Here is a 22,154-nt window from a genome sequence, read left to right as displayed (position 1 = left end):
TTAGACTAATGGCCTTTCCATTCTTCATCCTCTTCATAGCTGTCTTTACTACGGTTTCTCTTCCTGATTCACTATCTTCACATCATCCAACCTTTTCTCCCTCTCATTCTCTTCATTCATCAGTCTCAAGTACTCTTTCCATCTTCTCAACACACCCTCCTCGCTTGTGAGTAAGTTTCCATCTTTATCACCCCAACCTGCGAGAGCACATCTTTCCCAGCTCGGTCCCTCTGTCTAGCCAATCAGTACAGGTCCTTTTCTCCCTCCTTAGTGTGCAACCTCTCATACAACTCATCATACACCTTTTCTTAAGCCTTCGCCACCTCTCTTCACCTTGTGCCTTATCTCCTTATACCCTTGTCTACTTTCTGCATCTCTCTGACTGTCCCACTTCTTCTTCACTATCCTCTTCCTCTGTATACTCTCCTGTACTTCCCCATTTCATCACAAGGTTTCCTTTTTCTCCTGTCCGCTGTCCAGATGTCACACCAAGCACCCTTCTTTTGACACATCTTTCTACTTCTGCTGTAGTTGCCCAGCTGTCTGGGAACTCTTCATTGCCACCCAATAGCAGTCTTACCTCCTCCCTGAACTCAACCTTGCAGTCTTCCTTTTTCAACTTCCACCATTTGATCCTTGGCTCTGCCCTCATTCTACTCCTCTTCTTGATTTCCAACGTCATCCTGCAGATCACCACCCTATGCTGTCTAACTACACTTTCTTCTGTTACCAATTTGCAGTCTTTAATCTCCTTCAGATTGAGTCTTCTGCATGATCTATCTGTGTGCATCTTCCACTCTTGTACGTCACCCTATGTTTCTTCCTCTTCTTAAAATGCATATTCACCACAGCCATGCCCATCTTCTGACCTTTTTCATTCCTCTCCTTGACAGCATACCTACCCATCACCTCCTTGTCTCCTCTCTTCCCTTCACCAACATGTCCATTGAAATCTGCTACAATCACCACTTTCTGTTCCTTGGGTACACTGTCCATCACTTCATCCAAGTCACTCCAGAAATAATCTTTCTCATCCATCGCACACCCAACTTGCGGGGCATATGCACTAACAACATTCATCATCACACCTCCAATTTTCAGCTTCATAATCATTACTCTGTCTGACACTCTTTCCTCTTCTAAAACACTCTTGACATACAGTTCCTTCAGAATAACCCCTACCTCATTTCTCCTCCCATCCACACCATGATAGAACAATTTGAATCCACCTCCGATCCACCTGGCCTTACTCCCCTTCAATTTAATCTCTTGCACGCACAATTTATCAACTTTCCTTCTCTCCATCATATCAGCTAACCCTTACCAGTCATGCTGCCAACATTCAGAGTTCCTACCCTCAGTTCCACTCTCTTTGCAGTCCTCCTCCCTTCCTGCCTCCAGACACATCTCCCCCCTCTTCTTCTTCGGTGGCCAAGAGTAGGCCAATTTCCGCCAGCACCCTGTTGGCTAACAGTACTGGTGGTGGTCGTTGTTAACCAGAGACTCGACTGATCTGGTATGGAAATCTGTATTGTTGTCCACATGTTGATCTGGCAAAATTTTATACCAGATGCCCTTCTTGACGTAACCTTCCCCATTTTTCCAGGCTTGGGACCGACATGAGGAAACACGCTGATTTGTTCATCCCCTGTGGCTGGGTTACCTGTCCTATATTATATGTAAAACATTTTAAATCTGTTCCACTGCTCCTCGACTATTTCTCTTCTTAAAAGCTTATCCCAGTTCAATTTTTTTAGACTTTGCCCTTTTTAATCTTCTGTTGTGTTCTGCTAATTGCAAGCTTATCCCAATTAATATATTTTATAGTACCTTATGACTGTAATATCCCTGTGTAAGCTTGCCTGTTTGATATTATTAAAAAAAGAGCACATTGAAATGACTGTCTTCATTGCAGTGGGTATATAGCACAATTCTAAAATAAGGACTCTGTCCCTATGCTTTCCAAATTGATGTAGATGTCCTTACTCAGATGTGGATTATAATCCAACTGAAGAAAATGTGTTTTACATAAATGGGAACCCCTTCTTTTCTGTTCTGTTTATCTTTCCTAAAATATATATAACCACATATGTTATACTATGATTTCTTATTTTTGCTGTAAAAGCATAATTATGCTCCACTACATACAACTCCAACTCACATGTTTTATTTTTGATACTTCTAGCATTAAAGCAAGCTATTTTTTAATATGTTACTTATTGTACTTTTGCATTTAAAAACTTGGGTTAAAATTTGTTACTATGCATATTTGACTTTACACTTTTGTTTGTCCCTTCATGGATAATTCACAACTTGTCCTGTCCTAAACTTATAACTCAGCCCCCTCCCCCATAGTTTAAACAAACTACAATGGACCTACTCATAATCATCCCTAATATATTGGTGCCCATCTGGTTCAAATGTAACCCGTCACGGCAGAACAGCTCCCATTTATTCCAAAACCATTCCATTATTCCATTAATTATACAAAGTTATTGTCTGTCTGTATACCTGCATTGTTATCGGCATTGTTATCACTCTTTAATTTAATATTGTTCTTTATCAGTATGCTGCTGCTGGAGTATGTGAATTTCCCTTTGGGATTAATAATGTATCTATCTAATCTAATCAGCCTGGCATCTTAACTTTAAATTTGGATTTTATAACTGACAGCCTGCTCTTACATATGCTTGTCAATTGGGTCCACCCCCCTCTGGCTACCTTTGCTCCTGTGTGGGAAATTAAAAATAATGCAAAAAAAAAAAAAACCCTCCTAAAGGGAAAAAACACTTTTTAAAAACTCCCACATGGGTCTTAGTTTTTATTAGCAAAATCTGTATTTGAATTAAATCTTACATAGTAGTATCGTAAAGCACTCGGCACTTTTTCCCTTTCTACTCACAAGGATGACGTCAGCATGTTAATATGTTAGTCTCAGTCTCCAATCATATGTCATAAAACCTAAACTTACTTAGATGGAATACTTTTTAGGTTATAGTAGGCTAAAATAAATGATTAACATGTATTATGGCAACAGATAAGAGCTTCTATACCTACAGTACATTGGTTCCATGCCTTTATTGAATTGTGAAACACTAAATTTCTGGCAAAATTGCAGTAGTTAGTGTTGACTGGAGCACAGATCAAATAATAGATTTTGTGCAAGATTTCCTTTCAACATGTAAATGAGCAGCTGTTGTTTCATAGACTTTGGCCTCATTCATTGTCTTATTTTACATATTTTACTTACTGAAAGGTAGTACCACGTGGCCTTCAATTAAGATTGCACCACCTCTTGTTTTCATATTACAATTGTATTGAAAAATTTGCTTAATATGTTTTCAGTCAAGACTGGCATTTTTAATGCTGTTTTTTTCTTTAAGTAGGTGAGATATGATAGCACTTTTTTCTCCTTAAGGTGGTCACCATGTTCCAACCTGCAACGTGCATTAATTGGTCATAGTTATACTGTTTTTATCTTCTAAGGAATCATTTACAGAAACTATGAGAAACATTAGATCTTTTGAATTGTTTTTTATCACCGATTTCAAATATATCATTGCTGTGCTGTTCAATGAATAAAACAACTAATAAATTGCAGAATGGTGAGTGAGGGGTGAAAAAATAAACAGTATCTTGCACTCTTGAAGTAGATGCTGTGAATTGTTTTGTTGTTTAAACTTGTTATCTTGTAAAAGATGTTTGTCCTAGATTTCTGTTATACTCTCATTTAGTGAAAATGTTTATTCCCTGTATTTTGACCCCCATTATTTGCATTTTGTTAAATTTTGTATGACTTTTTTTTTTGTTGCTAAATCTGACAGGCATAATTAACTAAGAGCTGCAGTGGTCCAGGTGTGAGTGTAAGGGTTTAATTGGTCTGTATGGGGTTTCTTGAGCTTCTCCCTTTTCCTCCCTAATCTAATATGTGTGTGCGCCAAGGTAATTGCTGTTTATAAAATAGTCTGGGCGGGAATGGGTACAGGTATTCACATAAGGTTGTCCAACAGCTGGCTGGTATTCTGTGCAGGGTTTGATTCTGCTTTTCTCACTGTGCTACACATAATGAAATAAGGGTTCAGAAAGCCAAAGAATGTAAGTGCATTATGTAATAATGCAGGTACATCTCAACTTATAAACAGCAGGGTTAAGGAGTAAATCTGATGTTGTATATAGAGCACAGTACTATACAATACAAGTACCCATTTGTACAAATGTAACATGAAAATAACTGCACTCCAAACAACTGTCACTGAAAAATACAGTATATTGCAGTAATATACATGTACACTGCTGTATTTACAGTCATATGAAAAAGTTTGGGAACCCCTCTCAGCCTGTATAATTTACTCTACTTTCAACAATAAAGATAACAGTGGTATGTCTTTCATTTCCTAGGAACATCTGAGTACTGGGGTGTTTTCCGAACAAAGATTTTTAGTGAAGCAGTATTTAGTTGTATGAAATTAAATCAAATGTGAAAAACTGGATTTGTAAAAATTTTGGTTCCCTTGTAATTTTGCTGATTTGAATGCATGTAACTGCTCAATACTGATTACTTGCAACACCAAATTGGTTGGATTAGCTCATTAAGCCTTGAACTTCATAGACAGGTGTGTCCAATCACGAGAAAAAGTATTTAAGGTGGTCAATTGCAAGTTGTGCTTCCCTTTGACTCTCCTCTGAAGAGTGACAGCATGGGATCCTCAAAGCAACTCTCAAAAGATCTGAAAACAAAGATTGTTCATTATCATCGTTTAGGGGAAGGATACAAAAAGCTATCTCAGAGGTTTAAACTGTCAGTTTCAACTGTAAGGAATGGAATCAGGAAATGGAAGGCCACAGGCACAGTTGCTATTAAACCCAGGTCTGGCAGGCCATATGTGCAGGATAGTGAGAATGTTTAGAGACAACCAACAGATCACCTCCAAAGACCTGCAAGAAGATCTTGCTGCAGATGGTGTATCTGTACATTGTTCTACAATTCAGCGCAATTTGCACAAAGAATATCTGTATTGCAAGGTGATGAGAAAGAAGCCCTTTCTGCACTCACACCACAAACAGAGTTGCTTGTTGTATGCAAATGCTCATTTAGACAAGCCAGATTCATTGTGGAACAAAGTGCTTTGGACTGATGAGACAAAAAGAAGAACACTGCATTCCAAGAAAAACACCTGCTACCTACTGTCAAATTTGGTGGCGGTTCCATCATGCTGTGGGGCTGTGTGGCTAGTTCAGGGACTGGGGCCCTTGTTAAAGTCGAGGGTCGGATGAATTCAACCCAATATCAACAAATTCTTCAGGATAATGTTCAAGCATCAGTCACAAAGTTGAAATTATGCAGGGGTTGGATATTCTAACAAGAGAGTGACCCAAAACACAGTTCGAAATCTACAAAGGCATTCATGCAGAGGGAGAAATACAATGTTCTGGAATGGTCGTCACAGTCCCCTGACTTGAATATCATCGAAAATCTATGAGTTAATTTGAAGCAGGCTGTCTATGCTCGGCAGCCATCAAATGGATAGAAGAATGTATGGAAGAATGGTCAAAAATATCTTCATCCAGAATCCAGACACTCATCAAAGGCTATAGGAGGCGTCTAGAGGCTGCTATTTTTACAAAAGGAGGCTCAACTAAATATTGATGTAATATCTCTGTTGGGGTGCCCAAATTTATGCACCTCTCTAATTTTGTTCTAATGCATATTGCATATTTTCTGTTAATCCAATAAACTTAATGTCACTTTTGAAATGGTACTGTTTCCATAAGACATGTCATATATTAAAAGGAAGTTGCTACTTTGAAAGCTCAGCCAATGATAAACAAAAATCCAAAGAATTAAGAGGGGTTCCCAAACTTTTTGATATGACTGTAAATAGCCCTAGCACAATATTGAAAATTAATTAAAAACTTAGTGTATGATGCTGAATATGTACATGATGCTCACCATAACCTACGAAGTATAGTTGCCTGAACCTTATACAGCATACATATTTAAACACTTTTGCAGAAAATGTACATTACTGTAGAGAACTGTAATGATATCAAACTATTAATTTAAAGCACTTTTACTTGCTTATGTGCACAAAATGTAGCACAAAACAAAAAAGGGGCAGGTGGTTGGTGTTTGGGGTGTTGGGTTTTGTTGGCTTGTGGACTGAGAATTTCCCGGAGTCAGTTGCTAAGATGGGAGTTGAGTATATTTATCATCTATGCCACTAGGTATCATATACCTACAGTTTTAGTTAATTGAACGCATACAGTATTTCTGACATTTATTCTGCAATTGTGTATGTGACTTTGGCAATTTTTCTTCCCCCAAGGTGTATAAAGGGTCACATCAAGCATGAAAACAATGGTGATTGCATTGTTGCAAATTGGCTGACTTTTTAATGAAGAGTTTCCCTGTGAACAGACTGTTAATTAGCAACATTACAAAGAGCTGCTATAGCGTCTGTGGGAAAACATCAGGAAAAACTTTCCAGAAAATTGGCAAACGCAAAAATACATTTTGCACCATGACAGTACACCTGCAAACATTGCTGAAACATGACAGCACAACTGTACATGCTTCCTTGTCTGTGAGTTTTTATCCAAAAGCAACGTGGTTGTTGCCTGACACCCCCACTAATATGCCAGATTTTACTCCCTGTTACTTTTTGTTCCCAAAATTAAAATTGTGCCACCTATCACACAAGCTGGTGACCCACAGAAAGTTGTTGAGTTGTGACTTTAGGTCTGCCAGATCTCATCCTATCAGAGTTTTTTCCAGTTTCCATTTCTATTTGGATTGTGTAGGACACCGTACTCACTGACACTTTGATTGTTTTTTGCAATTTGTTTAAATGAAAAGCCTACATTTCTAAAGGTAATAGTGTTCTGTCTCATTTCATTTGTTAATTGCCGTTTTCTTGCCATGATGACTAGAATATTGTCCAAGAGGTATTTCAGAAGGTATACTAGCACAGACTGTTCCAACTCGGCTTTAAGACAGACAGAGGGTTTTTAAGTAATCAATGGAAGTTGTGACACCTATGCAAATTGTTTGCTACAACTTGCACGGCTTAATTTACTTTAATTGCTGCTGAACATCTGTAGGTTGTAACCTATTAGTTGTTCCCTGAAGAAGGCCCATTTGTAATATTCTGATATTTCCTTTTTTCAGTTTTTGTTAACCCAAATTTTCAGTTTAAATCTGTAGCAGTTTACTGCTTACCTTTTCACCATTATAGGCCATTCATTGCCTTTCAATTGATTACATTTGCCGAATAACTTAGCTGTTCTAAAACTTTTGACCAGTGTATGTGTATGTACTCATTTTTTTGTTGTTAACATGTTAGCTTTTTTTTACTCCTTAATTAATGCACTAATTCATGGATGGTATGCAAATGTATGGCCTTGCCCTTTTTTCTGATCTCCATTGTTATGCTCCTGGCAGCATAAGTGCTTTTTTTACCACATGTCCCTGAGGGGCTCGACATGACTACAGTCTTCGTCTTCAATGTCTCAAAAAGGTTTGTGGATGCTTTTTGGTACCTCTACCACAAATGCAAGTTGAACTTGAGTCAGATTATTATAGAGTGAGGTGTATCTGTACATTTAATTAAGAAGAAAAAAGTTAAGTATATTATGTAATGCCCTGTTTCATTCTTTCAAGGATGAGGAAGCTCAACAATCACAAATCACAAAGTGGGCTAAACTTTTGAAAATCAGAGATTTTGAATTCTTAAAGTATGTAAGTATTCCAAGCTTTTTTCTCCATATAGATTGTGTAGTCCATCACTTAGTTTTTTCTAAGTACAATATATTTGCATAGAAATAATGTTAATTTCAAACTTTTATTTATAAATTTGTAAATTAAATTTGGAGTAATTAAGCATGTATTTTCTAGTGCAGTGTTTGTGATTGATTGAGCTGATTAATTCTTGCTAAATTTAATGAGGTAAACACTGGAGGACTCCCATCTATGGCTTTATCAGGGGCTGTTTCAAAATATCAAAGCAAATCGCTTACTGATTTGAGTGTGGCAAGGAATCTTTATTGTCAAACTTGGTTTCATCACTTTAGTGGTGAACGAGTTTAATGAACTGGAAGAAAGGAAGAAAATTTGTTTTGTGTTTAGGGGAGTTGAAAGAAGGTACAGAAGGTAATGAATATGTAATAAAGGGAAGACTTCTGTTATAGAAAACCTAATGAAGAGTGTGTTTTCATGAAATAGTTAAGTGGTCAAAGATACACTGTGTGAATAAAGAGACATGTTAACCATACTAAGTGTTATGGTCTCAGCTGTGAAAATCCTCTTTAATTTCCGTAAACAAAAGAAAAATAAAGGTTGTGAAAAACAAAGCTGAATGGCTCAGTAGCAAGGTTGTGGATAAGACAGTTCTGGTCATTTCAAGGGAGTTCTGCTGTTTACGACTGCTATTTCAAACTAAGCACTAACTTCCGGGGGCAGTGTTACTTTTCTTTTGTAAGAGTTATTGGAAGTGTCTTCCTCCACTTTAAGGATGGAAATGAGAGGCTATCTGTGGACAGTGAATTATTGTTACTATTGCTCTAGTGTTCGCCCACACAAGATTCTCTAATGCACACACTATGTTTACATGTTTGACAACAGACAGTAAATTTCAAAGGAAGGTGAAACCAATGGTTGGTAAATTTTTATACAGTTTCTTTATTGCATTTTTCCTCTGGGACGGTTTTGTCAGGGATCTGTCCATTTTAATTACATGAATGCTATGTCAGTGATACTTATCTTCCAAAAGACAAGAAAGTTTGGTATCCTGACTTTATCCATCTTAATTTTGACAAACATAACAGCATGAATGATCAGCAGGGAACTGGTTCCATTCCTTCAGTCTGACAAGTGGTATAAGGAATCGTTGAATACTGCTGAGGATTTTTAACACTGCAATTTCCTAATGGTAAATGCCATTCATCCCTAAGGTGTATAGAGTATCTTTGACCCTATAAGTGATTGCTGGATGGAGCTTAAAGTGCACTGGGCTAAAATATTAGTAAGCTTCGAGTCAAAAATTGTTAAGAGATTTTTTTTTTTCTGAAAGTAGGACAATAATGAAGTATTTAAAGAACAAGACAGAAGGAGAGAGCTTATATGATTTTTCCAGAGGTGATAATCTTTGTAGGGAGGAAAACTGGTGCACCATTTAATTTTGTCACTGTTTTGTATCTTATCTGTTTCATGTATACTTTTGCCACCTCTTCTTTGTTTATTACTCAGATATATATTTTAATTAGTTTTTTTACTTGAAATGTTGTGACACATACATTTCTTTAACAATTTACTGGCATCCTTAAGATTGTTGTTCTAAATTGTTCAAAAGTTGTGCTAATCTTTTGTTCTCAATCAAATATTGTAACATTCTACTGCAGAATTTGTGGGTGTAATTGAGAATTGAATGGTTTCCTAAATGATTGCTTGTATTCATGTCCAAAAGAATCAAAAGCAGTCAGCAATCATTATAATCCAACGACTATGCGTTTTAGTCAGATTTTTTTTTTCTCCAGACATAGAATTTATCATATATGCCAAAAAAGCTTAGTCTCTGTTTTTATTTATGTATATAAAGGTTTTTGTAAACCTTGTGAATTGAGCAGAGGGGAAGGGTAAACAGTCTACTGCTATTCGTACTAATGAAGATCTAAGAAAGCGGCACTGACATCTATGAAACTTAGACATCAGCAGAATTTCATTTAAAGGAAAAATCTTAACTTATTTCTCCTTCTTCATAATGGGTGCATTCTAAATTAAGTATTCCACAAAATCCCAAAATTTTTGTTGTTTTTCTTCTTGGATTTATCTGAAGCTTCTTTTTGTTATTTTCAGTTAAATTGTATGTACTAGCCAACCCGCGGGGTACCATACGCTGCATAATCAGGCCGCTAATGTAATTGTAATAAATCACCAAGAAAAGTAACATTTCATGTGCCCACCCCCAACTTGTCACCTGAGTCGTTTTCCTCTTTGCACAGTACACTTTTCATTGTTGTTTGCAGTTTTATCTGCTTTTCTATATATAATCCACCAAGTCACCCAACCATGGTAGTACTGGGGGGGGGGGAGGGATCTGGGGGGTTTGTGTACAAAGGGCAGGAACGTAATCAGTGCGAGCGTATGACCCGCTAGCCATGTTTTTGAAAGTTTGGCCCTGTGCCTTATTAATTGTCATCACAAAGGCAAGTCTAACAGGAAATTGTCTTTGTGTTAAAGTGAAAGGCAAATTATCCGCGACAAACAAACTGTTTTACACGTTGCAAATCAACCCGCGGCGTAGTATACGCCGCATAATCACGCCGCTTTTTTAATGTTTTTTAAGCAGAGGGAAAAAAATGAACATTTGCAAAATCCGTAACGCTGCTTTCAGTAAGTACAATGCACACGCATTTAATTTGTCGGCCCCTTTTTGCCAGCCGTCTTTTCTGGTTCGGGCTGCTTTTACAGTGTTACCGCTTGTGCATATTAAATCTTGAACTCCTTCGAGTAACTGATTAACTAACTAACACTCACCCACCCAGCTTGTGTGGAAAAAAATGCTCCCGTTCTTTCATCATTTTGTTGCAGCCTATCAAAGACTTGCTGATCATGTTTTTTAGACTCAATATACATTGGATTTTCACTCAGCGCGAGGGCGCACATTCATCTTGGATTATTACATCCTGACTAATCTGCTACATGGCTGCGTTTGAAAAACCGACCTATCCCGGATGAGTTTCACCGGCATTAATGATTAGGAATCTGGTTGGAACAAAACCCTGCAGCCACAGGGGTTCACCAGGACTGAGTTTGGGAAACACTGCTGAACACAGACGAAACCGTCTCCTCTCCCTTTGTGCCGGCTGATGACTTCTCTACACTATAGCCCTAGTAGTGAGGATCATATGTAGAAATGCATGGGAACATCTTTAAAGTTAGAGAGCCATTGGCTCTTTTTTGAATGTCCGCTCTAAATTGGCAAAATGGAAATTCTAATTTGCTCTAGTATGAATGTTTGAGCAGTGCTGTTTATTATTTGATGTACTGACACAGTTTCATGGATTACCTTATAAGTGTATTCTGGATCACTATGACCCTGAACTGTTTAAGAGAATAATTATGATTAATCAAATTAAATAATTCTAAGGGTCTTGCCACAGTTATCTTAAATTTTGTTGTCTCAGTTCCCCAAGCAGTGTAGCTTAAGTTGTGTTGTACTTTAAGTAAGGATATAGTTTTAAGCCAGAGTTACTTTAGCTAACTTTTAAAATTTTATTTACAAACATTTTTTCAGTTCTCATCAAATATTACTTCAGCTGAATCAGATAATAAGACTATTGATTTATTTAACAATTAATGTGTGTAGTACAAGGGTATTGTACCATGTTAGCCATTATGAATGTAGTGAGAAGTCAAGCAAAATTACACCTTTTATTGGCTAACTATAGGCTGTACATCTTGCCTGAAGAAGGGGCCTGAGTTGCTTCGAAAGCTTGCATATTGTAATCTTTTTAGTTAGCTAATAAATGAGTTTATTTCGCTTGACTTCTAACTACATATAACAATTAATCAAATTAATTTATCAACAGCACATGTCAGTGTTTTGCTAACAGTCTGAATAATTTCATATGATCTTCCAGAGACTTAAAGTTACCATTTACAGTATGTGTCTCCTTTCGACTTCACTTTGTCATTCAGAAGCGTTCCTGTAACAGAGCCCCTGCAGACAAGCAACAGGATGTTTTTAACCTGAAGAATATGATTCAGAAACTGCACATTAAAAAACCAGCAGAACTGGTCATGTCTGTACTTGGACGTAGGTATGTTAACTTTAAGATTTTAAGTGATGGTTTATTTAGCATTTTCTTAAATACTGTTTCTCCTAAATATATTTTTCAAACTAATTCTAATGTATAATTTAAAATTATTTTCACTTCTTCATCTTCTTAATGTGATTTTATTAACTTCATGGTTTAGTTACAATAAATGTAGCAGGTGAACAGGCCATATAGTACCACATCTGAATTAATACAGATACTCCCTTCACCTAGAGTCATCTAGAGAGCAGAGAAAGAAAAAGATTTAACTTAAAATAATCAGTAAGAGATACTAAAATATGACTGAGATAAACAAAGTTACAATTTTGTCCACTTTTTTAAAAAGAGGCTTAATTGACTTATTTTGGAATGCAGTGAAAAATATTTGGGCATTTATTCGTTTTAATAGCTTTTCATAGTTAATGTGAAATGAAGACATAACTAGCTGATATCTGGTTTAACGTATTCCATCATATTTCTAAAGTTAAATTTGGATAACTTTTGAAATTGTTGTGTAACTATAATTCCTAAGCACATGAGCTACTGTGAGACAGAGGAAATTTAAGCTGCCTTAGAAATCAATTAACAGAAAATATGTTCTTATTCACATTTACTCTGAACCCCAAAATTGTATACAATTCCTCCAAAATTTATTTTGTACCTTCAGCACCTTCAATACATTTAGTACATAATCAAGTGATAAGTACAAGTCAATAATTTAGAGCACCATGTCAGCTACATTAAATTATAATTTCTGTTAAATTCTCACCATTACATTTGCTTGATTCTCCAATTGTTTATGCAAGTAAATTCTGAGTGGTATTATGAAAATAGAAAATAAAATTGGTGGCAAAGAACATCCCTGTTGTTGTGAGCTGGACTGGGGTGGTCTTCCTCTAGGCACTAATTTTGTGGCTATATTTTGAAAGCCTCACCCCCATTTCATCATGTTTATGACTCCATCTAACTCAGAACTGTAATCAGTAGACATTGGCCTACTGTAGGAGGCCTCAAACATGGGAAGCTAGCAAAATAACACAAAATGTACAAAAATATAGCAAAAGTCCTATAAAATAGAGGATGAACATAAACCCCTGGTATGTGGACAAGAGGACAAGCAAAGAATCTTTGTAAGTTAGTATTTGTTAACAGAAAATAGAATATGCTTAAAAGATCAAAAGTATGCAAAAAGAGTTGCCTACAGCAAACAAGTCCCAATATACAATTCAGAAACCTTAACATAGAAGCATGGATTCAGCAAAACCAGGAAAATGAAAAGAAAATAGTATTACTCGCAAAGAACACCAAACAAACATAATGATTCACTGGCTTGGTCTCTTGCTCTAGCCTTTAGATAAATGCGGAGGGAGGACCTAGCAGCAGTGACATCAGGGTGGTCCCGCCTCCTGGGGCTTTACCTACAAAATACATAGAATGGAGGCACAATTTAAAAGACCATACCAATTTACAAAATAGAAACTACAAAAAAATATGTTTAAAAAAAAAAAGAAATTTCAAAAATGACAATAAAACACAAAATACACATGCCATCTATATATATATATATATATATATATATATATATATATATATATAATTCATTAAGACCATGGCAAGCAAGACGTATGCAAGACATGGAAAGCAAGACGCACGCAAGACAGAGCCACGCCCACCAACTCAGAGTCCCGCCCACCAACAATTCACTAAGCAGCCAACCATGGCACGCAAGACAGAGACCAGATCATGGCAAGCAAGACGCATGCAAGTCCATGGTAAGCAATTGCGCATGCAAGACAGAGCCACGCCCGCCAACTCACAGAGCCCCGCCCTCCAACTCTAAGACCATGGGATATGTACGACAGAGCCCTGCCCGCCAACTCTAACCCTCTTCCTGAGTCCACCCTCGCTCTCGAGGCATGCAGCACCTCACCAAACACCACATCAGTTGCTTTCGTCTCTGCTACACTCCACATGCACTTCTGAACCACGTTGACTTTTCATTGTTCTTTTCGGTTCCGGCTGCTTTTCTATATATATTCCACCAAGTCATCCGACCATGGGATACGCACGCATGCAAGACAGAGCCCCGCCCGCCAACTCTAACTTTCCTCCCGCGTCATGGGGTACACACAACAGAGCCTCGCCCGCCAACTCTAACCCTCCTCCAGCGTCATGGGATACGCACGACAGAGCCTCATGTGCCAGCACACAACACCTCACCAAACACTGCCTCAGTCACTTTCGTCTCTGCTACAATCCACATGCACCTCTGAGCCACGTTGACTTTTCATTGTTCTTTTTGGTTCCGGCTGCTTTTCTATATACTGTATAATCCACCAAGTCGCACGCATGTAAGACAGAGCCCTGCCCGCCAACTCTAACCCTCCTCCCACGTCATGGGGTACGCATGACAGAGCCCCGCCCGCCAACTCTAGCACTTACTGTCACCGGTTGCATTAACAAGCAACTTTTGTGGCGTCACATGCATGTACTTACACTGACAACAAATATGACAGCTCTTCCTCACGAACAAGATTTCGAAATACTGGAAAAATGGAACACCTGCAACATTACCTTCACATTGTTTTCCTTTTATTTCTGATCCCGTTCAACAACTATGTGGCAATATCAACTTCTTCTCAACTGTGACTCTGAAACAACTCAGTACGTGAGCTATATTAAGCATCACCAACGAAGATTCACTATACCTTAATGAACAGGTACTGAAACTTATCCCTACTGACGAAGTAACTTTCACCAGCGTTGACTCCATCGTCACAGACGATCCCGCACATCAACTTTCATTCCCCCGAAGAATTTAGCAGTCTTACTCCCACTGACATGCCTCCGCATAAACTCAAACTTAAAATTGGTTCAGTTGTCATGCTTCTCAGAAACCTCATGCCAGCAAGAAGTCTCTGTAAAGGCACTAGACTGACTGTTACCAGCATTCACTGCAATGTACTAGAGTGTAAAACAATCGCAGTTGCTACCTCACAAACTGTGCATATTCCCTGGATTTCCCTGACCCCATCAGATTCAAATTTGCCTTTTACTTTTACATGCAGACAATTTCCTGTTAGATTGGCCTTTGCAATGACCATTAATAAGGCACAGGGATAAACTTTCAAAAAGATATGCCTGTATCTGCCAAAACCAGTTTTCAGTCACGGACAATTGTATGTTGTTCTCTCCAGAGTTCCATCTTTTCATTCACTCAGTCGTATCCTCAAACCCACCCCATTTGGACAACTGTGTCTTTCAGGAAGCGTTCACCCATCAGTAAATAATTATGCGGCGTATGCTACACCGCGGGTTGGCTAGTTTTATATAACATCTGTCTGTTAGAGTTCGTGCAGAGCTGTGCCACCATGAATCTGAAAAATGAAAAAAGGCGAAGGTTATTTCCACACTGAATGAAAAGAACACAAGGTTAGATATACAGCTTATCAGTTGTTGTAAAACCACAGAACTTTGTCATCCTAACAACTGCCTTACTTAAGGTGAACTGCAAGCACTTTACTGCACCACCAGTATTATAAAAGTGATCCAAAGGTGGTCTGGCAAAAGGACTTCAGTATTTTAGAAGCTTTGAAAAAACTCTGCTTATTTTATCTTTGCTCAGGACCATATAATGGTTACCAGCAGCAATTTATATGTCATTTTTCTTCTTGCTAGCAAAAATGAATTGCCTCCATTAGCTGCTTCATTGTAGAACAGATATCCCAGTTCTTTCTTCTTCCCAAAATTCACAAACTGTATAATCCTGGATACCCTAATGTTTCTGAATTTAACTGTCCCATATCACTTATCTCATCTTTTCTCGATAGCCTAATTAGATCACTGGCTGAAGCTCCTTCCTATTAGCTAACCAAAGAAGCTTGATAGACTGAATTATCTTCTCTCGTTTATCAAATTTTTTATGATCTTATGTTGTTGTACTAACTTTGCTCTCATGTTGCTTAACAGCATTTGGTATGAGGGTTCTAGCTATAATACCCATACCAAGAATATCAGTTTTCTTCACACAATTCCTTATGATGAAAGCCTAATTGCTTTTGCATATGTCTTTAAAAATGTGTTGTCCAAAACTTGCCTACACAAAGTCTCATCATCAAAATGGCAGAAGTTGTACCTACTTCAGTCCTTTTTTGTTTCTATAGCAACTTTTATTACCAGGCCATTTGGACTTAGCTATGCTAACATTTCTGTTGGTTGGCTAGAATACAGTAGTGTTTATTTACTTCTTTCCTTGGCTTTGTACGTCACCTGTACAAACTAAAGACCAGTAATTAAATGGATGCTGCCTACTGCTCTAACAGCTTGCTACAGACATTCATTAACTAATTTTCCAGTTTCTGTTCTTTTAGGTTCACAGTTGACATAACTATCACAATTGTATCTGCTTTCCAAGATTTTAAACCTCTGTTTGTTACAAGTCAACTGACTCACACACTAATCTTCAATAAAGCTCCTTCTATCCAAGCAGACTAAAAAGACTCTTTTCATGGCAAAGACAACTTGAAGATTGGCACACTATTTTATATAGGAGATTTTCCTCTTCGGCTTTGATAAAAATAGATAACATTGATTAATCTGATTCAACACAGTTGTTTTTTTTTTCTTCAGTTAAATTCACAATTAAAATGTTAATACAGTGATGAAAAAAAAATTATACCAGATAGCTATCTACTGTAGGTATGTGTACTTGTTCAGCTTTGAAATATGTTTTTTAATAAAAGTAGATTATTACATTCACTTTTCTAGCTTTTATCCTTCAGAGTAAATGCTAATCAAATTATTCATCAGTTTATGTGTCAGTTAATTAATTGTGCAAAATTTCCTATTAGCAGTTTCCTTAGTTGCTATGTATTAAGACCACTAGTCGGAGCAAAAAAATAGAAACATGAATAAATCAGGGAGCACCAAGAATAAGCAAAAGCAAAGGCTTTCATATAAGTTTGGTGTATAATGTGTCATATCACTAGTTGTATAGAGTATCTGCAAAGATGCTCAAAATGCATGAAAGAAGAGAATATTAATAAATATTGATTAAACTTGTAAATATAGGGTGCAAGAAGCAGGTTTGATTAAAAACAGTCAGTCAGGTATGCCACAGAGTATCTGTTTATTGTTTATTAGCAAATTCATTCCCCATATTCATATGGTTTAGTAAGTATAACTTTTGTTCAAAAAATTATGGAAAATTTGATATAGTGAAAATAATAACCCATTGCGATGCTGACTAATTTTGTGTACATTTGGGGTGACACAGTAGCTCAGTATGTATTGCTATTGCCTCTCAGTGTTTGAGACCTGGGTTCAAATCCTGGCAAAGGCACACCTCCCTACCCCCATGTGGAGCTTTACTACGTTATCTCTGTAGTGTGATCCAAAGTGAACTGGCACCCTGTCCAGGACTGATTCCTATCTTGCACCTTGATTTCAGTGTTTAGGTTTATTAAGTGAATAAATAAATGAAAGCTTGAGTTTTTTTTCAGCCTTGACCTTATTTTTTTCTGTATGAAAATATCTGTGAAAAAATGTGAACAAAAGAATTACATTATTTCACAAAAGTATAATATTTTGCAAAGATACTGCCTGTACAAGTCGGTATTATGCACACATGTTCCCTGGTCATTTAATGACAGTTCGTGAGGAATAGATTACGCATGTGCATAGCATGCAATCAAGTGAGAAACCTGAACAGTTTATAGGCATATACTGTACATTTATTCTTACATGTGCTTAGGGGTTAATTTTGTCTGCCCTGTTTAGTGATTATTGCATCAGCACTGGATATAAGGCAAGAAGCAAATGTGGTGGGTAAGTACACTGGTTCTTTGCAGGTGTCTGTCACACAGCCAATCAGAAAAGAATGTGCTGCATGCATTCCAGTACCATAAATCTACAAATAAAGCATCAGTTTAGTTTTAATCCGGTTATTTGTAATAGCTTGAAGCAGTGTGATCTGGTGGTGGAATGGCCAGTTTTCAGACCTTGAATCTTTGGGACCTCGGGTTAGAGGTGGGAAAAAGATGGATTTTATTTACTTCACATTACATGAAGGACAAAATACATTTTGCTAACTGGAAAGTATTACTGACCCATTTCCAGCATTCAGTGTTAATACAGGTAATCATCTGTGGTTAAACATACTCATTAATACTGATCAATTCATGAGGACAGGAATGCTAGTTCTGCACAATTACTCTGTCTGTGCTAAAACATCTATAACTAAACTTACTAAAAAGTAATCTAATTAAACGTTAATGCATACCTATAACTTATTTTCAGTTCTTGTCACTTAATTGTATTCACTGTAGTTAATGTTTCACTCAATTGTCAGAAGACAGCTGGAGCATGTGCATACATGATACTACTGGCAGCAGCAGGTGATGTCTTTGCAAAATAATGCAATAATTGTTGTGAAATAATACAATACTTTTGTGGTGAAAATAAGCTTCATATAATTACCTTAGCTGCATTTGATATATTTTTTTTTAAAGAATTTTCTTGGTCTCTTGAAGTGATTTATTTAACCTTAACAATTCTGTTTTTCACCCTTTTCTCTACATAAATCATTTAACACTTCATGAAAGTTAATGTTCATATGTTTCTTTTTTTTTTCTTCCCTTATCACAAGGTATCCATCTGATATGAGGTCTTACTTTAGAAGTGGGTTGTCTGGCCCTTGGGATTCTCAACGTGCTGGAAAACGAATGAAACTGAGTCAACCTGAAACTTGGGAACGAAAACTTTGTCTTTTGGGAAACAAAACAGAAGTTTGGGAAGACCTTATTGGTAATTTCTCTATATGACATTTAAGTTTTTTTTTGTTTGTTTTTTTGTTTCTGTTTGTGCTGTTAAATCAGTTATTGAGGTGATGAAAGATATTTAAGAAAAACATAACAAACATCTAATTTATTTACCCTTAAATACTTATGTTGTATGTGCAGAAATTGCTTATTTAAACTTACTATACTATTGTTTGGTCTGATTAATTCAATTTTGTTTAAGGAATTAAATAAAATTTGTTGCCTTGTATAACTTGTATTTTTTATCACTCTCTTAGATAAAAATCAACTTGGCTTCATGGCAATGCTAAGGAATCTGCGTAACATTATCATGAAAAACGTTAGTGAAACTCATCACAAAAAGATCATCCATAGGCTGTCAGATAAGGTGAGTTTATGAAAAGGGACTAGGCAATATTTTAAACTTTAATTATCATACACAAAGCTTATTTTATAGAAAGCAGAGTTTATCTTAAACTGAGAGTGTAGGTTACATTTCTCTACATCATCTCAAAAGCAACTGGTTCTGCTACTTTTGGTTATAGTGACATAATATAAAAAATATTCAAACTCATCTTCATTATCATTACTATTTTCAATTTCATGCTAATTTGCAAAAATAAGTTATGTTTCTTGTATGATTTGTTTGACTTGACCTGACTCTACTTGCCATATATTTCACTGATATATTTTCATGTAGTGGTTAGTCATGGTAAAATTCCACTCTGCATTACCAGCTCCTGTTGTCTAGTCTGAGCAAGTGTTGCACACTTTGTTCCCAAGATTCAGAGTAGTACTGTACTACTATAAATATTATTATATTTATTTTGTTTCATGAGTTAGGAGAAATTTGTAGATCATATTAGAGACTTGCATGTTTGTAATTATTGATTTAAACCAAGGCTTATAAACATTTTTAAGAATTATTCCTTCTTTTTAATTAATAGACTTCTGATTTATTTTTCCAAATGAGGTAGTGTGTACAGTATATTTAACACAGCGTTATTCCCATCAGTGAAAACCAAATCAAAATATGTTAAAGGAAAAAAAAAATCAATTTGTTAACTAAAACTAAAATAATAATGACAAATTGTCTGAAAATTGGAATTAAATGAAAATAAAAATGAAAACAAAATTAGTTTTTGTAATTTTCATTTTGATTTTCACCACACTAGTCTTTGTCCATAATGTACAAATAAACAGACTCTTGCTGGTATATTTATTAAATATTATTTAAAACCAATGCAGTTGTAAATTTAGTTCGGAACAAGCATTAACGTATACACATGTGCAAGTACCCCTTGCAGCTGGCATATGAATCTGTGGATTTTATTGGTCATTTCGTCCATCAGTCAGCTTTCCCTTCTAGAACTGAAAGTGAACACCAAGACCTCATCACTTGCCGATGACTTATTTTGTGGATGTCATTGGCCTCAATTGACTTTCAGTCACAGATGTTCCATTGTCACTGGATGACAGGCAACTTTTACTAAATTTCAGAGAAAAGGCACATAAATTAAAACATGTGCTAGACATTACTTTGGAAGACATGGCTAAATAATTTGAAAATTCAGAGCCATGGTAAGATGTGTCAGGATCAAATGGCCCCTGTCACATTTCAAATTCTAAGAGTTTTTAGATTGGTAAAAAATGTTATGTCTATATGGCAAACAAAGTAGGAATTTCGGCAATTTAAGCTTGTTTCACACATACAGTGGAACCTCGGTTCGCGACCATAATTCGTTCCAAAACTCTGGTCATAAACCGATTTGGTCATGAACTGAAGCAATTTCCCCCATAGGATTGTATGTAAATACAATTAATCCGTTCCAGACCATACGAACTGTATGTAAATATATATATATATTTTTAAGTTTTTAAGCACAAATATAGTTAATTAAACCATACAATGCACAGTGTAATAGCAAACTAAATGTAAAAAAATTGAATAACACTAAGAAAACCTTGAACAACAGAGAAAACTAACATTGCAAGAGTTCATGCTATACTGTAGCCTTATGACCGGATCGCTGTAAACATTTTTTTTTTTTGAGAGTTAAGCACAGGGGGAAAAAAGGAACATTTGAACAAATCCAAACTTTATTTAAAAACCAACCATAAACCACCAAGAAAGTAACATTGCAGGAGTTCACGCTAATAGCCTTACAACCCGATTGCTGTAAACACTCTTTTTAAATGAGTTTTAAGCACAGGGGGAAAAAAAGGAACATTTGAACAAATCCAAACTTTATTTAAAAGCCAACCATAAGCAACCAAGAAAGTAACATTGCAGGAGTTCACGCTAATAGCCTTACAACCCGATCGCTGTGTAAACTTTTTTTAATGAGTTTTAAGCACAGGGAAAAAATGAACATTTGAAAAAAGAGAAAATTAACATTGCAACAATTCATGCTATGAACCGAAAAATGAACATTTGAAAAATCTGTAATACAAAAACTAACCATAAACCACCAAGAAAACTAACCTTGCATGAGTTGAGTTTTGACATGAAGTGAGGAGGAACTGGGTGGAGAACAATCCGGTCTCGTCGCAGTTGAAGACTTGTTGCGCGATGTAGCCTTCTTCCTCCACTAATTTTGTGAAATTTTTCACAAATTCTTTCGCAGCTTCAGTGTCGGAACTAGCAGCCTCTCCATGCCTTACCACACTATGAATGCCACTTCTCTTGTGAAACTTTTCAAACCATCCTCTACTGGCTTTAAATTCCTCACTTTCGCCACTCGTAGAAGGATAGTTTTGCAGCAAATCGCCATGAATCTTCCTGGCTTTCTCGCATAACATCGCCTCACTTACACTATCCCCTGCAAGTTGCTTCTCGTTCAGCCACACTAGCAACAGTTTTTCAACCTCTTCCAGCACTTGAGGCCTCTGCCTGGTTAATGCTGTAACTCCTTTTGCAACATCAGCTGCTTTAATAGATTTTCTGCTTTAGAATAGTCGAAATCGTAGATTTTGACTTCTTGTACTCAGCGGCAAGATCAGTAACATGAACGCCACGCCCATACTTTTCAATAATTTCTTTCTTTACTTCGATTTCAATTTTCTGCAAAACTTTCTTTTCACCACTCTTCACTTGCTTAGAAGCCATGGTTAACTGCAAAAGCTCACAAAATACTGTAGAGCACAAAGAGTTCACAGGTAAAGCACGCACGTCTGACTGAGAACAATGAACCGGTAGAGGCTGAAAACGTGCTTAAATACAGTAATCGGCGCATACGAACTAGAAGGGAAATGAAATAGAGCACAAAGAGTTCACAGCGAAAGCACGCACGCACGTGCAAGCACACACGTCTGACCGAGAACAATGCAACACGTGCAGAAATCATCGGCGCGCACAAACCGAAAGGGAAACCGGCTTGTTCGTATACCGAGTGTGTGGTCGTGAACCGAGGCAAAAGTTTGGCAAACTTTTTGGTCGTAAACAGATTTGTACGTGTACCGAGACGTTCGTGAACAGAGGTTCCACTGTACATTATTTGTTTGTTGATGGTACCTTTGCAGTTATCAGCCGGACTGAAGTTA

At 36.8% G+C, this 22,154-nt stretch overlaps 1 protein-coding gene across 5 annotated transcripts in view; it reads left to right on the top strand.

Annotated features, from left to right (window-relative positions):
• The window catches only part of tep1 (telomerase-associated protein 1), a 171,710-nt gene that overhangs the window by 36,870 nt on the left and 112,686 nt on the right, over positions 1 to 22,154 (top strand). For all 5 annotated transcript variants that reach the window (XM_051923151.1, XM_051923147.1, XM_051923148.1 and 2 more), the window contains exons 7-10: positions 7,661 to 7,738; positions 11,696 to 11,817; positions 18,461 to 18,618; positions 18,890 to 18,999. In XM_051923151.1, the coding sequence (XP_051779111.1) occupies positions 7,661 to 7,738; positions 11,696 to 11,817; positions 18,461 to 18,618; positions 18,890 to 18,999 (468 nt within the window). The remainder of the gene's footprint in view (positions 1 to 7,660; positions 7,739 to 11,695; positions 11,818 to 18,460; positions 18,619 to 18,889; positions 19,000 to 22,154) is intronic.

Source organism: Erpetoichthys calabaricus, chromosome 2 (assembly GCF_900747795.2).
Source record: "Erpetoichthys calabaricus chromosome 2, fErpCal1.3, whole genome shotgun sequence".
Taxonomy (NCBI): Eukaryota; Metazoa; Chordata; class Cladistia; order Polypteriformes; family Polypteridae; genus Erpetoichthys; species Erpetoichthys calabaricus.
This window is presented reverse-complemented; position numbering and strand designations above follow the sequence as displayed.